Below are 20,512 nucleotides of genomic sequence, written 5' to 3' on the forward strand. Positions count from 1 at the left end.
CACCAAAACATGCAGTCTTACCTACCGTTTTAAACAAAACATTTGTTGCAGTAGGCTCCTAAATCGGAAACTTAACCTGTTAATATATAGGCTAGCTACGGCTCTTCTATTTCTTATCCTGCACTGCCAACTAATTATATATATATATATATATATATATATATATATATATATATATATATATATATATATATCGCTTACAACCCTAGAACAAACATATTGTAACAAACTGCAAGGTTGTCTCAGAATGGTTTTTATTGGTTATGCACCAAAACACACAAACACATAATTCCAGGCCAGACCTGATCCTCCAGCACTAAACATCTATCTTAGGCTGTATCTAAAACACACACCAATCAACCCTAGTTATGAACAATGTAACCAGCTGCAAACATAAACACAACAGACAGGACATACAACGTTGTCAACCTACCTGGTTTATAACATGAACATTACACACATACACACACTGCACAGCATCATGGGAGCACAGTCATGAACAGCTAGGCTCAGATCATTACACAGCCCCCCGAGACTTAGTCCATGTCCCCTTGACTCAAGTCTTACCCTACGTCAGTCCATGAGCCTGGCTGGGACGCGACGCTGGCGTTGTGGGCGCCCCGCTGTCGCGGCGGTGACTTCCGGTGAAGGCTGCACGGTGACCGGTGTTAGAGCCACAGCTCCATTGTCACCAAGTTCCACAGAGTCAGTGTCAAAGTCTCCACGACCCTCAGCTGAAGCCTGGGGTCGATACTGGGCCAGTCGATCACGGTGGAGAGCCACAACTCTCCGACGCTTAATCAGTCTCACACGATAGACCACATCAGACAGCTTTTCTAAGACATCGCACGGCCCGACCCACTGGCTAGTGAGTTTCGGGGAAATGCCTTTCCTTCTCTCCGGGCAGTACACCCAAACTTTATCGCCGGTCTGGAACTCCTGGCCGCGACAGCGCGTATCGTAAGCTCGCTTTTGACATATTCCAGCTTCACTCATAGCCTGCCTGGCCAACTCGTGTACTCCTTTCAGTCTCTCACGTAGCTGCTTGTAGTATTCCAGCCCTGGCTTACCTCCAATCTCCGCTTCCGGAGGCGAACCGAACACCAAGTCCACCGGCGTGCGTAGCTCTTGCCCGAACATCAGAGCTGCTGGTGTGCATTTCGTTGACTCTTGCACCGCTGTGCGATATGCCCAGAGCACCAGGGGCAAGTGTAAGTGTCGTGCCACTCTTAACAATGCAGATTCGAACCTCTCTGAGACACAACCACCACACTGAATAAATTTACAGTTATTTATTACAAGGGAGCAGCAGCAAGCATACATGCAGAGCAGGCAGAAGATGTTAAGTGTACACAGTGTCAGGCCCGAGCCCACCCTCTGTTAAAGTCCAGGATATCACCCACACAGTGCCCGCAATACCAGTTTAAGCCACTAGAAGCCTAACTCTGAGCAACCAGAAAAACATCACAGGACTCTCTTAAGATAAAATAGCCCACACACCCATTCACAGCAAAGGGAATAGCATTACCAACACACACCAGCTAGCACTAGTAGAAACACAATATTATTCACAGCACTCCAGTATGTACCATTCAGAATTGCATAGCAATAAGTTTAACACCAATAAAGCCACATAGGAATAAGCACACAATAAATCACTTCAGTCCAGTTTGTTTCTTCATTGCCACACAGGTAGACAATTGTGCAATAGGCCCAAGCAGTTATAAGTAGGGAGGGCTCACCATGACACAGTCCACGCCCCCTCCGCTGTCGCGTATTGCTGGCCCCCGATCAGAGAAATAACATTGGTCGGCGGCACCCTCCTCGCCGACCAAGAAAACAACAAATCCCACAATGCACTGGGTGGTGTAGCAGCGCTGTCTCCATGGAGTCCGCCTCCCTGCAGCCAGTGACGTCAGGGCACGCTCAGACTGCTGTCCAAAACGCGCAGAAGACTTCCTTCTCGGCAGGCGCGATCTTCCACGCAGCAATCGCCCCTCGGGGAGAGAACAACGTTTTAATACTTCGTAAACCTTGAGCTGGCCCATCCACACTAAGACAGAATGATGATTGTTTTACTTTCCTTTAGCAGACGTACGATCGCGCATAACAGCTGTCTCCTCTCTTCAGTCAGGCTGCACAGCTCCAGGAAGTCGGCACCCCTCGGGAAAAGGACAGTTCTTAAAACTTGAGACAGATGACCGATGGCCCACTCACACAGCAAGACAGCAGATAAGCAAAAGTTACTTTCCTTCATGGATCGCTAGTTTGCGTCCTCTTAATCAACCCGTCAGCGGTCAGTCATCCAGCAGTCCACCTCGCATCAGCTGTTGCTTCGGGGTCGCGTCATCAGGCCAGCCCTGGGTTCCCCCCGTTATCACTACAACCTCCCCTTTCCCTATAAAAAGGATTTAGCTCCCCATTCTCCCAATCGCAAACACTCACACACCCCAGTCCAATTAGTCCATCCACCAATCACAGTGTTCCACATGAGAAAGCAGGAAAACGTCCATCACAGGGAATTGTTCATTGTGCACAAATAAGCATTTTCGACCAGCATCAGACATTTATACATGGAAAACCCCCAAAACCCAACATTCATGACCATAAACCCCTCCTGACTGTGACATAAGTCCCAGTCCTTTTGTTGGCGGTCGGCCAATATGGCCAGCTGCACTGCTAGCGTCCGGTTAAACCGTTCGACCAGCCCGTCGCTTTGTGGATGCAGAGGTGTCGTTCTCGTTCAAACACCTCCGCCTTGAAATTCCGCCCTTGGTCGCTGTGGAGCTCTTCCGGTGCCCCGAACCGGCAGAACATCTCAGTGACCAGTCTGTCCGCTGTCGTGTGGGCGCTCTGATCTGGCACCGCATACGCCTCCGGCCACTTAGTGAAATAGTCCATGGCCACGAGCACGTAGCGATTTCCCCACTCTGTGACTGGCAGTGGGCCCATGACATCGACGGCTACCCGCTCCATGGGAGCCCCGACTGCATATTGCTGCAGCAGAGCGTGCCAGCGTCGCGTGGGGCCCTTCTTCGCTGTGCAGGCGTCACAACAGTGAACATGCAGTTCAACGTCCAGCCTGCATCCCGGGCCAATAGAAGTGGCTTCTCAGCCGACGAAGAGTCTTCGCAATGCCGAAATGAGCCGCCCCCACTGCCCCATGCACATGTTCCAGTAAACAGGCTCGTAATCCAGCAGGAACCAGCAACTGGAAAATGTCAGATTGTCTATCGGGAGCTCGCCAGTGTCTATACAACAGTCCTTGACGTGCTACTAATCCCGGCCACTGTGAATAAATTGCTTTGGTCTCTGGATCGAGTGCTGATACGTCAGTCCATGGCGGTCGCTGACCGGCTTCGATCCATGACCACACTCGGCCGAGTGTGGCGTCCTCCGATTGCGCCTTCCAGATCTCCTCCCTTGACATCACGTCCACCGGCGACTGCGCGTCTGTGGCCCCAGCTGCCACTCTGCAGTGCTGCGTTGTGGCGTGGGGCTGCGGTGCGTTGTCTCCGGTCTCTCGATCACTGTAGCTGGTAACGGAAGGAGGCGAGACGACCTCAGGGTGCTGCTGGCGAGCGTTGACCCTCTCGCTGGCGTGAAGCTGGCGAGCGGTGGCTCTCTTGATGGCGCGGCGCTGGCGAGCGTTGAGTCTCTCGCTGGCGTGCTGCTGGCGTGCTGCTGACGAGCGTTGGCTCCCTCACTGGCGTGCTGTTGGCGAGCGTTGACCCTCTCGTTGGCGCGACGCTGGCGAGCGTTGAAAACAGCGACTCTCTCTCTCTCTGCCAGCGGTGATGCAGCCTGTCCGACGAGCGGGCTCCGGTTGGGCCACGGCCAGGCTCCTCTCCTCCCTCCGGTGGCAGTGTTGGCACTGGTCTGCTGCACACGGACGCCTGGACAGGGCGTCCGCGTTGCCGTGAAGGCGACCCGCCCGGTGTCGAATCTCCATGTCGTAGTCCTGGAGTGCCTCTAACCAGCGAGCCATCTGGCCCTCTGGTTCTTTGAAGTTCAGCAGCAAAGTGAGCGACGCGTGGTCCGTTCTCAGCAGGAACCGTTTGCCGTAGAGGTAGGTTCGGAAATGGCGCACTGCCACCACAGCCAACAGTTCTCTGCGGGTCATGCAGTAATTCTTCTCCGCTCGGTCCAGTGAGCGGCTGAAGTATGCGACCACTTGCTCGCCCTGCTCGCCTGCTTGTGAGAGGACGGCGCCGACGCCCACGTCGCTGGCGTCGGTGTCCAGGATAAACGGCAGTCGAGGGTCAGGGAAAGCGAGCACTGGGGCCTCATATAGCGCCCTCTGCAGCCGCCGGAATGCCGCGTCGCACTCCCGTGTCCACTCAAAGAGCTGGCCTTTGTGCGTCAATCGATGCAGCGGGCTGGCGACTGTAGCAAAGTCCCGAATGAAGCGCCGGTAATATGACGCCAGGCCCAGGAAGCTCCGCAGCTCAGCACCGTCGCGTGGAACAGGCCAACGTCTCACTGTCTCCACCTTAGCTGGGTCGGTGGCCACTCCGGCAGCCCCCACGACATGGCCCAGGAACCCGGTTTGCCTCCGGAACAGGTGGCACTTTTTCGGGTGCAGTTTGAGCCCAGCACCTCGTATGGCGTCGAACACCTTCTCCAGATGTCCTATGGCACCGGTGAAGTCCGTTGCATGACACATGATGTCGTCCAGGTAAATTACGCAGCATGTTCGTGGAATGCCCGCCAGGACACGCTCCATCAGCCGCTCGAAGTTCGCTGGCCCGTTGCATAGGCCGAAATGAAGTACCCGGAACTGCCACAGCCCTTGCCCGATGGTGAACGCTGTCTTCGGCCGAGCTTCCGGGGCTAGCTCAATCTGCCAGTAGCCACTACGCAAGTCCAGCGAGCTAAACCAGCAGGAGCCGGCAATGCTGTCCAGCGCATCGTCAATGCGGGGGAGCGGGTAGGAGTCTTTCCGGGTTACCTGGTTGAGGCGCCTGTATTCAACACAGAACCGCCACGAGCCGTCCTTCTTCCGGACGAGTATAGCTGGCGCAGCCCAGGGACTACTGCTTGGCTCTATTACTCCTGCCGCGGCCATCTCCTTTATCTTTTCTTCAGCTGCTTGTCTTGTTTGGCGAACGGTAAGCGATGAGGTTGAATTCTGATGGGCTGGGCATTTCCGGTGTCGATATCGTGTTGGACCAGGCTCGTTCGGGTGCAGTCCTCATCTCTTGCGGCGAAGATGTCGGTATACGCTGCTAGTTCAGTACCTCACAGCTACGAGTGCAGAGTTCATTTACGGCTTGCTTTGTCTCTACAGAGGGCCGCGCTCTCTGAGCGGAGAGTGGTGATTGCTCAACCCGCTCTCCTGTCTCCTCTCTAGTGGGCGTGAACTGAGCAGTGGCAGACTCAGCAAGCGGACCTGGATGAGACCTGTTGTTTTCGCGGGCTTGAGTTTCGCGGGCTTGTGTGGGGAGGGGCGGAGTCTTGGATGGCGAGCACTCTTTGCGACTTTGCTTTCTGCGGGCTTGTGTGGAGCGGGTTGGAGGGTTCTTCGTCCCCCATTTCTCTAGCACGTCCAGGCCGAGAAGGCAATCATCCTGAATGCTAGCCAACCAAAGCTGGCGGCTCGTACACACACACCACTTTTTGTCCATACAGTTCCGCTCCCTCTCCGGTAACTGTGGTGATGCATGTTTTTGTCTCTTCCCAGCCTCTGGGTCTGGCTACCAGCGTGCCGGGTAAGAGACCGGGGCGCACCAGCGAGATGGTGGAGCCAGTATCGATCAAGGCGCGACACCGAGTCCCGTCTAGCATACAGTCCACATAGAGTCCTCTTGTTTGGCCGAGCCGGCCCAGCCGTATGCAGTCCATAGCCAGGGAGGTAGTGAAACTTGAAGGTGGCATCCCTCCCGCTGTGCCACCTCCCTCTAGTTTGACTGGGGCACGCGCGTGAGGGGTGCTGGGGCGGGACAGTACCTCGTGATGTGCCCCGGCTCGCCACACCGGTAGCATCCGGACGATTTCCCTCGCTCCCGTGTGGAGCGGGTTCCAGTGGCGGGATGCTTTTTTTTTTTTTTTTAGTTTAAAACAAGGAATTTATTAAAGTTCAACGATTAAGAGTCTCTTTTTTTATTTTTATTTTTTTTATTTGCAAACATCATTGACATTACAGAAAATGCAACACTACGACATGCACATGAATACTACATACGACAAACAGACGTACATTACATAAACACATACTGTAACTTAACAAGACATCACATTGACTTGGCTTCCACAAACATAACACAACATAACATTAATAACAGAAAGGCTAAGGATGATTTGCGTCCAGGATGATTACAGATATGATTATCAGGGATGAAATTGATGACCGGAATGAAAAGAAGGGGGGATGGGGGGGGGGGGTGCGGATGGTAGCTCTAAGAGTGTGAATGAGGTGGTGTTGGGATGGGGGTGGGGATGGGGGGTGAGGGGTATTGAGTATGTGAGGATGTATGTGTGTGTGTGTGTGTGTGTGCGCATATGTATAAGGCTGGCTTGCTGTTGGGCCAGGAGGAGAGAAGCTGGAACATAGAGAGGGAGGGTTTCAGAGGAGAGGAGTTGTAATTATTCTATTAATGATAAGTATAATGATAGGAATAACTGATTGCCTGGTTGATTGCCTGACTGATTGCCAACCTGGGCACCCATTAATGGCCACAGTTCCACCCAGCCCCTGCAGTTATACTGCGACGAGCTGACAGAGGGGAGGACCTGCGTGCCACCCATCGCCCCAGGCCCCCAGCATATGCACACATCCCCCACTACCACGACCAACCACACCTCGCCCCCAGACCTTCACCCAACACGCCACTCTTGACCTAAATATGTACAGTATGTGAATGGCTAGGTTGAGGGGTCTATCTGGAGTGTAGCATTAAAAGAAGTGGGCATGCATGGTGAATATCTGTCAGGATTTCCCCATGCACACCACACTTACCCTGTGTAAGATGTATGCCTCCTCAATGTGTGCATTAAAATAAGTGAGGCATGCAGAGGGAAAGAAGGGGATGCTATTTATATTACTAATAATAATAATGATAATAATAATAATAATAATAATAACAATAATAATAATAATAATAACAATAACAATAATAGTTCCAGCTACCCTCCCCTGCCTAGTGTTCGATGATATGTGTATCTGTTGATGAAGTGTGTTATGATCGTGTGGAGATGGAACTCAGGCAAAGAGGGTCAGGACTGTAAGTAGGTGATAAAGGGGTACCAAGGAGAGGTTGTATCCTGAGTATTGATTAAGTTTGTAGTTGATAGGTTTTCTAATGATATATAGTCTGTTAACAAGTTTTTCCAATGAGTGATGTGAGCTTTTTTCTTAGATTTCCAGTTCATGAGGATTGTTTTCTTGGCGATAGTCAGCGCTACCAGCAGTGTTTTATTGCAGGAGTTGCTTAAATTGACTGTGGATGTATCACCAAGTATGCATAAGGAAGGGGATGCTGGGATGTGACAGCCAAAGATGGAAGAGAGAGATTTTGTGACACTCACCCAGAAGTGGTTGATTGGAGTGCAATGCCAAACCGCATGAATGTATGTATCTGGGTTATTTTGTGTGCAGTGAGTGCAAAGATCCGAGCCAAACCCCATTTTAGCCAATTTATGTGCAGTGAAGTGGAATCTGTGAAGAACCTTGTATTGTATTAGTTGTAGATTACTATTCTTTGTCATGAGGTAGATGTTTTTGCACATTTTGGTCCAGAAGTCGGCACCGGGAGTAATTGATAAGTCTGATTCCCATTTGTGATATGGCAGGCCAATTGTTTTTTCTGAACGAGATATAATTTTGTAAATTTGGGAGAGTATTTTTTTGGGAGAGGGAATATTAAGCAGCTCTGAGATTGGTGGGGGAATGTCAAGGTTAGCTGTCTGGATGTTAATTTTTCCTAGGATAGATGATTTAATTTGCAGGTATTGTAAGAAGTGTTTACTCTCGATGCCGTGCTTCTGGACCAAACAGGAAAATGAGGCCAGATTATTGTCTTGAAGAATGTGTTGAAGGTGAGTGATGCCCTTTCCCATCCATGTGTGAAAGTTAAGTGTTTTTTTATTGACGGTGAAATCTGGGTTATTCCAAATCGGGGTGCGAATTGATGGTGCTATAGGTGAATCAGTGATGTGGTAGAATCTCCACCAGGCTGTCAGAGTAGCTGAAATTGTTGGGGCTTTGAAGGATGGATGTTTTTTGACCGACTGACTGCAGAAAGGGAGATCTGAGATTTTAATTTCTTTACAGATTGTTTGTTCTAGGTCTAACCAGGTGTTGTCTGAGGGGGTGGGGTGTAGCCATTTGTGGATGAAGTGGAGCTGGTTGGCCAGGGCATAGTGCTGGAAGTGTGGGGCCTCTAGTCCTCCCATTGCTTTTGGTTTTTGGAGAGTGGCTAGTTTGATCCTTGGGGTCTTATCTTTCCAGTAGAATTTAGTGATTAGTGAATCGAGAGACTTAAACCAGAGGGTGGTGGGCTGGGTTGGAATCATAGAGAATAGATAGTTTATTTTGGGCAGTATTGTCATTTTGATTACTGAGATTCTGCCCATGATGGATAATGGGAGGTTCTTCCAGCGTTGAAGGTCATCATCTATTGAAGTGAGTAGAGGGGAATAATTTAGGCTAAATAAGTCTGACAGCCTGGGGGAGACTTTTATCCCTAAGTAAGTGATATAGTTAGTGCAGAGTGGGATAGGTGAAGAGTTGGCTGTCACATCCCAGCTGTTGGGATGTAATGGGAGAACTGCAGATTTATTCCAATTGATTGAGTATTCAGAAATTTTAGAGAATGTGTCAATGAGTTTGATGGTTTCTTCTACTGATGTTGTGGGGTCTTGAAGAAAGAGAAGAATGTCGTCAGCATAAAGGCTGATTTTGTGATGCATATATGGAGTCTGGACACCTTTGATGAGGGGGTTCTGACGGATGGCAGCTGCTAGGGGTTCAATGAAGATTGTAAATAGTGAGGGGGAGAGTGGGCACCCCTGTCTAGTTCCCCGGTGAAGAGTGAAACTTTGTGATGTTAGTCCATTGGTGATTACTGTGGCTGAAGGAGAGGTATATAGAAGTTTAATCCAGTTAATGAACGACTCCCCGAAGCCAAACCTCCCTAATGTGGAAAACAGGAAATTCCAGTTCACCCTATCAAAAGCTTTTTCTGCGTCCAGAGTTGCTATGATGGTATTATCTTGAAAATTTGTAGAGTGATACATTATATTTAACAGTCTGCGGGTGTTGGTGGATGAAATTCTACCTTTAATGAAGCCTGTTTGGTCTGGGTGGATAATGGATGGGGTGACCTCTGCTAATCTGTGTGCTAGCATTTTTGCGATTATCTTATTGTCCACATTGAGGAGAGAAATTGGTCGGTAGCTGGATGGCAATGTTGGGTCCTTATTGGGCTTGAGGAGCAGTGAAATTGAGGCTGTGGTGGAACTAGTTGGAAGACGTCCTGCTGCCATCAGCCCGGTTCGTCTCCTCCTGTGGCCTGGGGCGGGCTTCTTCGTTACGGTCACGCTGCAGGCTGGCTCCGTCTGCTGGGCCCAGCAGGTGGCCATGGGCGAGCGCGCTGTCGAAGAGTCGCCTTGGCAGGAAACTCATCATCGCCGGGATATCGGTTGCAGCTTTCTCCTCCCGTCCAGTAGGGGTCGACATCCCACTTCTGACACCAATGTAACAAACTGCAAGGTTGTCTCAGAATGTTTTTTATTGGTTATGCACCAAAACACACACACATAATTCCGGACCAGACCAGGGGCCTGTACTACGAAGCGGGGTTTCTGGCTTATCTGGGTAACTTCGAGAGTAACTTGATCACGTGTGGCGTAACTTCCCGATTAACCCGTACTACGAAAGGTGGATAGGTTTTAACCGAGGTATGCTGCCATGGCAATTTACGCTGCATCTCAAACCTGCTCCGACCAGGTTATGTTCTTGGTTAACCCGAGGTTTCTGTTAACCACACCCTTTATAAGTACCACCCCTCCACTAACAATTTCTCCCGAGACATGTCGGCGTACCTGGATGATCCATACGACATTGGAGCGCAAATCGTGAGGGACTCTCTTCGCAGGGTGAGGGGTTTTAGAGACCGCCAGAAAATATATATAGCCTACCCGGACGATATTCTCTATGAAGATATAGATTGTCAGCCGAGGGAATTCGTTATCTTTGTCAGATGATCTAGGAAGACGTCTCATAGCAATGCCCGTACGTGAACATTCATGTATTCAATCGGTGATGCAAGAATACTGTATGTCCTAAAATAAATCGGACATAGGCCTACAGTATGCTGAACATCTGAGCAAGAATAGCCTAAAATAAATCGGACATAGCCTACAGTAGGCCTAATAAATAAAAATCACCATTTTGACAAACTTTTTGAATTGGATGTCATATTACTGTACCCTGCACATAAAGGCTACACATTTCCACAGCACCAGAATCCGACAGAATGCCTCCCTCAACCCCCTCCATAATCGACCTTCCGCTATTATTTGCGATGGCCAACTCCTCTGCTACTGTAAAACACTCTGGTGCCTTTCCTCCTACAGTAGTGTTCGAAGACACCTGTTTCTTGTTAGCTGTAAAACAGAGGCCAAGTGAAGGCTATAAGCTAGGCCTACATGTTTTCATAATTAAGAAATATTAATGCAAGCTATAACTATATAAGCCTACTATTCTGAATAATGTTTTTGTGTTTCATTTTCACCTGCTGCCATGTGCGTTTGGCAATGGTGTTGCATCTGAAATGTTCACAGGATTAGGCATACACTAAATCAGTCAATGGGGGCTACTTAAACATTCAATTATCCTTATTACTGTAATCGATATGCCCACTTCTAAATTGGGTTGCATCTGTAGGCCTTTCTATGAATTCAAATTAGGCTATTTAATTATTTCAACTCATTTCAGACATTCCGTAACACAACTAATCCTCCGTAACACATATTTGAAGAACATGTGGGAATAAAACTTTACTTTTAGGCATTTAGGCTACCCGATCTGTAATACGTTGCCAACAGCCTTGCTTTTCTCACTGCCGACGTATTTGATTTTTGTCGTAGAGTGGGTTTTAATTCCTCATAACTTGTCATAATAATTGTGCATTCCTCATCCGTAAAATAAGGTGATCGCGTCATCATTGAAAGTGGTGACTTGCGCTGCAACCCGCCCCTTTTATGTGAACGCGCACAGGTTAACCCCGGCTCAACAAATCAACTTCATAATCAGCGTCGTAGTACCGATTAACACCACTTAAGATAACCAGGTTTTGTCAACCCTGGTTTAACAAAGTAACCCTGGGTTACATCTGGGTAGGTTAAGCTCCCTTCGTAGTACAGGCCCCTGGCCCTTATGCTCCAGCACTAAACATCTATCTTAGTGTAAACTAAATCCTGACTCCTGGGTTCATCTACAGGTGGATTCCTCACTTTATAGACACAAGAAAGAGATGGATATGCTCAAGAACAGTTCCGTTTAATTCCGACTCATTTTTTTACACGTGTCTCCTTCCCCACAGCCGGTCACTTCCTAGTTCCCTCACGTGATGTAAACATCTACTCACAGACATGAACTTCCCCATTTACTAACATTCTAAAATCCTTATATTTTCTAACTTATTCCTTAAGATATTAATTCTTTACACATATTCAGTAATTGTAGTAATTACTCAAGCTTTAATTAGGCTGTATCTAAAACACACACCAATCAACCCTAGTTATGAACAATGTAACCAGGGGCCTGTACTACGAAGCGGGGTTACTGGCTTATCTGGGTAACTTCGAGAGTAACTTGATCACGTGTGGCGTAACTTCCCGATTAAACCGTACTACGAAAGGTGGATAGGTTTTAACCGAGGTATGCTGCCATGGCAATTTACGCTGCATGTCAAACCTGCTCCGACCAGGTTATGTTCTTGGTTAACCCGAGGTTTCCGTTAACCACACCCTTTATAAGTACCACCCCTCCACTAACAATTTCTCCCGAGACATGTCGGCGTACCTGGATGATCCATACGACATTGGAGCGCAAATCGCGAGGGACTCTCTTCGCAGGGCGAGGGGTTTTAGAGACCGCCAGAAAATATATATAGCCTATATAGATATTCTCTATGAAGATATATATTTTGTCAGCCAAGGGAATTCGTTATCTTTGTCAGATGATCTAGGAAGACGTCTCATAGCAATGCCCGTACGTGGACATTCATGTATTCCATCGGTGATGCAAGAATACTGTATGTCCGAAAATAAATCGGACATAGGCCTACAGTAGGCTATGCTGAAAATCTGAGCAAGAATAGCCTAAAATAAATCGGACATAGCCTACAGTAGGCCTAATAAATTAAAATCACAATTTTAACAAACTTGTTGAATTGAATGTCATATTACTGTACCTTGCACATAAAGGCTACACATTTCCACAACACCAGAATCCGACCGAATGCCTCCCTCAACCCCCTCCATAATCGGCCTTCCACTATTATTTGCGATGGCCAACTCTTCTGCTACTGTAAAACACGCTGGTGCCTTTCCTCCTACAGTACTGTTTAAAGACACCTTTTTCTTGTTAGCTGTAAAACAGAGGCCAAGTGAAGGCTATAAGCTAGGCCTACATGTTTTCATAATTAAGAAATATGAATGCAAGCTATAACTATATAAACCTACTATTCTGAATAATGTTTTTGTTTTTCATTTTCACCTGCTGCCATGTGCGTTTTGCAATGGTGTTGCATCTGAAATGTTCACAGGATTAGGCATACACTAAATCAGTCAATGGAGGTTACATTCAATTATCCTTATTACTGGTTGCATCTGTAGGCCTTTCTATGAACTCAAAATAGGCTATTTAATTATTTCAACTCATTTCAGACATTCCACAAGCTACTAATCCTCCGTAACACATATTTGAAGAACATGTGGGAATAAAACTTTACTTTTAGGCATTTAGGCTACCCGATCTGCAATACGTTGCCAACAGCCTTGCTTTGTTCACTGCCGACGTATTTGATTTTTGTCGTAGAGTGGGTTTTAATTCCTCATAACTTGTCATAATAATTCATCCGTAAAATAAGGTGATCGCGTCATCATTGAAAGTGACTTGCGCTGCAACCCGCCCCTTTTATGTGAACGCGCACAAACTCCAATTAGGTTAACCCCGGCTCAACAAATCAACTTCATAATCAGCGTCGTAGTACTGATTAACACCACTTAAGATAACCAGGTTTTGTCAACCCTGGTTTAACAAAGTAACCCTGGGTTACATCTGGGTAGGTTAAGCTCCCTTCGTAGTACAGGCCCCAGCTGCAAACATAAACACAACAGACAGGACATACAACGTTGTCAACCCACCTAGAACATGAACATTACACACATACACAAACTGCACAGCATCATGGGAGCACAGTCATGAACAGCTAGGCTCAGATCATTACAATATTTATACGACGGAGTATTAGTGCCACACATGAACAAAAAAATATTTTTGCCATGACGAGATTAAACTCGACATGTCGACATTAAACTCAACATTTCGAGAATAAAGTTGAAATGTAATGTCGACTTTAATCTCGACGTGTCGACTTTAAAGTCGCCATGTCGACATTAAACTCGACATTTCGAGAATAAAGTTGAAATATCATGTCGACATTAAACTCAACATTTTGAGAATAAAGTTAGAGAGAACGACCGCTCGGGACGATTGAAAGGGAGGACGAATTAAACATTCCAGTTTTCTTCAAGTGCAACAATGATTAGACATAGGCCTCATGTGGACAAAACATAGAACATATTAACCTTCATTGCTTAGCCAAATACTTTCCTGTTAGGTCCTTATCACGGAGTTACAGGCGATAAATGCGATGGTCAAAAGTAAACTTCATTAGCGGTTTATTTATTGTAGGCTATTATTAAAGAGTGTTTTTCATCTAACGGTTCAACTTCATGCTTGCACTAGACTAGGCATACTAAGTGCTCTCCCCAATCCTAGACTTTTACATTGCTTGTTTGTTTGTAATGGATGCAACCTATTGCTGGAGGGACGAATGAAGCTGTCCTAGGCAACCCCATGTATTCTACATGCACATGCACACATGCATAAATAAAGTACATGCACACATATTCCCAGAGGTGGAAAGTAACGAAATACATTTACTCACGTTACTGTATTGAGTAGTTTTTCTGTGTATTTTGTATTTTTTAAGTAGTTTATAAAATCGGTATTTTAAATTTTACTTGATTACATTTGAGTGAAGTATTGTACTTCGCTACATCAAAAATCCCATCCGTTACTTGAGTAAAAAAAAAAGTTACTAACGAAAACAGAAAGGGAGAGAAAAATAATTGCGCCCTAAACCATTAGCTTAGTGATAATGATCAGCATGTAGCCTACAACAGAACATGAATCAAGCTGGCGCCTCTCTTTCTGAAAGTGATGGAGATGGAGATGGATCACGAGATGCATCAGATTAGCCTAACCTATGAAAGTGTATTTTCCGCTATTCCAATGGGTTGTCTCAGTTAGTTTTAGCACCAATGATTGCGGAGATATTCAAGCAAACACCATGGGATTTCGTGTTTTGACGTTTGTGCTCACCTTTCTTTGGAAAGAAGTTTATTAGCAGTTGTTTCCCCTCATTTTGATGTCTCTCTTTTTCCTGTTTTGGCCTTTGTTTTTAGTAACCTGACTTGGCTTTCTTGGAGAAAGACATTGCACCAGCAGCACAACAATTAGCGGTCCACTACTAGAGATGCTCAACTAAATAAACAAAAGATAGACTACCTTATGAATCGTGCAGGTGGACTAAACCATTTAGCTCTTTGGCAAGGGAGAGTGAGAGTGACCTTAGACCAGTGTTTCTCAAACTTTTTTCTGGGGACCCAGATTTTAAAAATGACAGACTATCGTGCCTAAACTTCCAGTGAGTATATTCGAAATTTTCACCACACATTATATTAACACACATATAAAAAATCCAAACATAAGAGTTATGTGTAATAAAGTGGAATGACAGGAAAAACAAGTATTGAACGTTCCTACTGAAATTTCTTCAATACTTTGTGGAAGCCTTTGTTTGTAATGACAGCTTCAAGACATTTCCTGTATGACAAAACGTATTAGTCGCAGTATCAGGTGTGATTTTGGCCTATTGTTCTAAACAGATTCCAAGGGTCCTTCTTGTAAATCCTAAACTTTAGTTACTTCCAGAACTGTTTAATTTAATTGAATTCAAGTCTTTTTAGAGCCTTCTCCGAGTGGTCCTTGGCTCTTGGAATTGACTATCCTTCTGACTCCCTGGTCAGAAATATTGCGAGGAGATCCTGTGCAAGGCCGGTTGATGATGCAGTGATGTTTCTTCCACTTGCAGATAATGGCTCCCATGCTGCTTACTGAAAGATTCTGAAGTTTTGAAATGCATCTGTAACCAGTTTCATTGATATGTTTTGCAACAATAAGGTTGCAAAGGTCTTGGGAGAGCTTTTTGCTTTTATCCATCATGAAATGTTTCTTGTGTGACACCTTGGTAATGAAAAACCTTTTTATAGCCCATCAATATGTAGGCTACTAACCAAGCTTATATTAATTTGCACAGATAGAAAGGTGCAAATTACTACTCTCTAACTACTTACAGATTCCAGCTCGTTCCTTCCCTTTCCTTGCCTTAGTGCTTTTTCTTAGCGTGTTCAATACTTTTTCCCTGTGTTATTCCACTTCATTACACATGACTCTACTTATGGAGTTGTTTGGATTTTTTATGTGTGGATTACCTGAGTTATTACTAATGCCTGGTGAAAATGTTGTGCCCCCTGTATTCCACTTTTCAAGGGCCCTCTCCTCCATTGCCCTATACTTCCCACTTTCCCCCACCAGTTCGACACCCTTTAATCTGCTGAACCTTCTGCTCATTTCCAAATATAAAAAAAACTCTGCAACTCAACATTGGCCTGCCCTGCTTGTGAGGGGCTTTTCAGTTGTGTTGGATTACTGTTCACTGCAAAGCGACCCAAGGATGAGTGCAACTAACTTTGAAAATCAACTACTGCTCAAACTTAAAGGAGAACTCCGGTGATTTTTCACATAGATCTCCATTTCTCAACGTCCTTATCAGGCAAGTACCTCCACTCGGCGGCCATATTGCAACACTTTTTGGGCACTTATCGTGCATCTATTTCGGCAGAAATGCGTGTGTGTAAGGCTTCACGACACCAATCTTGCTCCAGCAGCGAGATCACAACAGATGATTGGCACGATGTCTTCACAGCACACCACTTGATTGGCTCAATGTATTTTACAACACACCACATGATTGGCTCAATGTATTCACATGTCGACGTTTTGCCGTGGAAGGGTTGTGATATGTGTAGACAACTGCCATATTGGCGTTACAAACTAACCCCATGCATTACTATGGAGGATTTTTTGAGTGCTGTATCTCCTCATTAGAAAGTCTCTGGTAAAACTAGTTGTTCTGGTACCACCCCCCCCCCCCCCCCAAAAAAAAAAAAGTAACTAAGTAACTTTTACTAAAAGTACATTTTAAATGAACTACTTTTTACTTTAGTACATTTTCAGATCGGTATTTTAACTTGTACTTGAATAATATTTCATCAAGGTATTGGTACTTTTACTTGAGTACAATATTTTCATACTTTTTCCACCTCTGCATATTCCCTCACGGGATCAAAAGAGTAGCCTATATATACTTAGGCCTATACATATCTGTGTTAGCCTGTGACTCCATACATTTGGCGCAACAGCGCCTCCTCTTGGTCAATTACAGTTACAGTTACTTGCATTCATACACTTATCCACTCTTAACAGTATGCTTTATTCTTGCTTTCATCTGGAGAGTGGTTCTTGGACATGAGGCAACACTGACATCCTTAAATTGTTCCAATTAAATGGGGATTGAACAAAACAAAAAAGTAGGGATCAATTATACAAATTATCAAAGAACTGATTAGGATTACAAGCAGCAGAGTTGGGTAGGAAGTTCTGGAAATATTTTTTTTGGCATAGCCATGACTCTTATCTCTGATTTTATCTCCTTAACTATGGAAGACCTGCTGAGAATACAACACCGTGTACAGATTTATCTTCTGATTTCTTTAGATACGCACCACATGAGCGATGAGTTAATCATAGTGTTTTATGTGAACGTAGATAATAAATGAAGATATAAATCACAGACAAGTCATTAATTTGCAGAATCATAAATTAATCCCCCCTCTAATCAAATTAATTTCAATTTAATACTTCTGCATATGTAAACCAATATCTTTGGAGGGGAAACAGCATCATCGAGGGGAGCTGGAGTGGCCATCTACACATTACAGTTATATATTTGACACACTTAGGAATTGCAAGAGAAAAAACATATATTTTAATCATACAATATTTATTAAGGTTTAAGTAAAACTTCAAGAAACTCTCCGTCTCTCTTCTGCCAGACTGTCTCTTTGCTCAGACGAGGGGTTTCTCTGTGTCTCAGGGAGCCCTGACACATCTTTTTTCTCTTCCTCCCTCATGGTCAGCGTCTGCTCGATGCCCTGCAGCTTCACAGTCACTCTGGTCAGCACAGCCAGGATGGACTGCTGCAGAGCATAGTCCTGCCTGAGCTGCTCAGTCAGGGTTGAGGCAGTTCTGAAAACAAGCCATCTCTACAAGAGAGGAGGAAACCAGAAGTCAATGTGTCCAGAGTACCTTCTCTGAAGTAAATGGAACAATACCTGCATACTTTTCTCTCAAGCATATTCACTCAAAGGTCATGAATTTCACAAGGCTCTCACCATTGATCTCTCCGCCAGTGTCCTTTTGAAGCCTTTGTAGAGAGTTAAAGTTAGCAATGCCATGAGAAGAGCAGTTGTGTATGGATATATGGTGTCTAGCAGAGACACAAATGCAGTCCTCTGTTTTACTGAAGCTGCTGGTCCTGCGAAAGACCATGTTGAAAAGCTCATAATTCTAAACAAAAAGTCCATTAGGTCGTACTTCAAAGAATAAATCAAATTTGCATGCCTTGAGGTAGGCCTAGCTTACAGTAATGACATCCAAGTGGAATGGGATCACTTTCTCTAGAGATCTTTAGAGCTATTGTGACATCAGTGGACAAGTAACTGGCTTATTATATTTGGACAAAATGTAAAATCAAACCAAGAGTTGAAATAAAATGGAACAAAATAACACTGTTCACAAATCATTTGTTAAATTAAATTAAATGTAATTGGTTAAATATTACAGGAGAGCTGATTGTCTGTTAACATGACGGGATACATGATAAGTAGTTAGTTGTTGGTAACTATGAAAATAGCAGTGAGGTAAACTATGAAAATAGCAGTTGGTCGAAAACAAGTGAGCCAACCTAAAAGATGGCAAAAAAAACTCACAAACACCACCAACAGCCTGGATGTTTCTAAGTTTTAAGTGGTGTTTTCTGGCAATATTGCAGACAAAGTGCTATGTTGTGAAAATATTCCTTTCATTTTCTTTCATTTAAAAAAAATGGAAAGTGCATGGAAAGTGCAGAGTTCTTCGACGGTTTGAGGACAGTCACCTGATGTCTGGTGTGTGAACTTTGCTTTCAAACTTAGGTCATTGCTTTCATGAAAAGCCCTCTTTGTTAGAGAGACGATTTACAGTTAGGGAGTATCCCACTCCTGCTACCTCCAGTGCCTGCTACTGTATGCTGCTCTCTAAGTATTCCGGTTTACATGCACTCTCTTTTCATGAGATTGCTGTTTATTCCTCTCTCTGTCTATGAACTGGCATCTCTATGAGGCTTTGTTCTGCATTCCAGACACACCAGGCTCAGTGACTCCCGTCCTCCCAGCCGAGCCTTTGATGGTCTTTTCTCAGCTTCTCCATCCCACTGCTGCAAGAATACTCCCACTCCCCCAACCCACACCCCCTTGTGTTTATAGCCAGCCATTGGAGCAGCCAATCATTTACAGTTAATAATTACAATCTAGGTGCTTTACTCGTGAAGTTCCAAGTTCCTTTTCTTGTATGAAGTACTGTATTTGTTTGACTATGCCACTTTATATTCTCTATTTGGTTAGTTAAGATTAATTCTTCCCAACGTATGTGGCTTTGTTTTGGCTCTGTCCACTTGCCAGCAGTGTCTCTCTATTGTTTAGTTTATTAGTGTTCTGTTCCTCCCCTGGTGAATCACAGTCTTTTTGTGCTCTGTAGGATATGAATGAACTCATGAGTTCAATTGATTGGTCATCATTGTTCACTATTGCAATAGTGTATTTTATTTAATGGTATGGTGTAGGGTGTTATTTCTAATGAGTAATACACAATCCATGTTAACATGTGCTTTCATGCAGGCCTAGCACTAAGTACTGCATCAATACCGTACTGGTATCTAAATCACTGTGTTTGCCAATGTGTAGGCTAGGATGTATCAGCTGTATGTGGGTAACGATGAAGATTTACAGAATTACTCTGCCATCCTCTGGATATGAGAAGCAGGTACAACCCTCATGTGCAAGTAACACATGACCAATAACACAACACGTAATACAGCTTACAGTATTGGCGCCTTCTTGGCGGGGCAGCCATGGCCTACTGGTTAGCGCTTCGGACTTGTAACCAAGTTGCCAGTTCGAACCCCGACCAGTAGGCACGGCTGAAGTGCCCTTGAGCAAGGCACCTAACCCCTCATTGTTCCCCGAGCACCGCTGTTGTTGCAGGCAGCTCACTGCGCCGGGATTAGTGTGTGCTTCACCTCACTGTGTGTGTGCTGAGTGTGTTTCACTAATTCACGGATTGGGATAAATGCAGAGACCAAATTTCCCTCACAGGATCAAAAGAATATATTATACTTACTATACTTCTCTATCAAAGCGTAGGGGAAAAACACATTTTACATACACCCCTGGCAAATATTGATTAATGTTGATTGCCTCTTGACCAATATGTTTGTTCTGGCTGAAAATGACACTGCCACATGCCAAAAGCTTGTAAGACAATATGGGAGAAATATGGAATCAAAAAAATAAGCATTTTCGTTTAAAGAAACAAACAAACATATTTATGAAAAATGTTGTGAAAAATGAAGTACTTCTCAACTGCACCAAGACAACAGGAATAAAAAATCCCTCCACATTTTAGAAACTGTGATTTATTTAAGTTAATGCAAGGCTTATTGTGTCTAATGTCTTATTTAATTAAATTTGAGTTTTTATTGACAAATTAAAATGTTGCATAGCCTATCTCCTTGTTATTTGGCTTAATGAGTCAGATAATTAATCAGAATCCTTTTAGTCCCCCATCTTTGGACTTCCTCAGGTTCAGGCTCTGCTTGAACTCTTCCAGGGCCCTGATGCGCTCCTCCACTTCCCCTATCTTCCCCAGGATCTTCTCGTGGAGTCCCTTTTCCTCCGGCAGCTTTTCTTTGTTGGCCTTATCATCATCCTAATGGACAGTTGAGGAAAAAAACAGAATGTCAGGGGATATGTGGGGAATAATGTATGCTTTTATTTT

The 20,512-nt window shown here is 45.1% G+C and overlaps 1 protein-coding gene across 1 annotated transcript; it reads right to left on the reverse strand.

Annotated features, from left to right (window-relative positions):
- Positions 1 to 573: 573 nt before the first annotated feature.
- LOC121693610 lies at positions 574 to 5,068 on the reverse strand. The gene is made up of 4 exons (XM_042073153.1): positions 3,814 to 5,068; positions 3,355 to 3,681; positions 2,697 to 3,038; positions 574 to 1,253 (listed from the first exon to the last, which is right to left on the reverse strand). Exons 1-4 carry the CDS (start codon positions 5,066 to 5,068, stop codon positions 574 to 576), a joined length of 2,604 nt encoding a protein of 867 aa, XP_041929087.1.
- Positions 5,069 to 20,512: the final 15,444 nt, after the last annotated feature.

Source organism: Alosa sapidissima, chromosome 19, assembly GCF_018492685.1.
Source record: "Alosa sapidissima isolate fAloSap1 chromosome 19, fAloSap1.pri, whole genome shotgun sequence".
Classification (NCBI taxonomy): Eukaryota; Metazoa; Chordata; class Actinopteri; order Clupeiformes; family Clupeidae; genus Alosa; species Alosa sapidissima.

What these genes read in the sequence shown, in the direction of transcription:
- LOC121693610 (XM_042073153.1), bottom strand. Translation starts at nt 5,068, where the DNA reads ATGGCCGCGGCAGGAGTAATAGAGCCAAGCAGTAGTCCCTGGGCTGCG. An exon ending in GTGGTCATGGATCGAAGCCG is followed by an intron (nt 3,039 to 3,354) that starts GTCAGCGACCGC and finishes ACGCCTGCACAG; the next exon opens with CGAAGAAGGGCCCCACGCGA. An exon ending in AGCGACGGGCTGGTCGAACG is followed by an intron (nt 1,254 to 2,696) that starts GTTTAACCGGAC and finishes GTTGTGTCTCAG; the next exon opens with AGAGGTTCGAATCTGCATTG.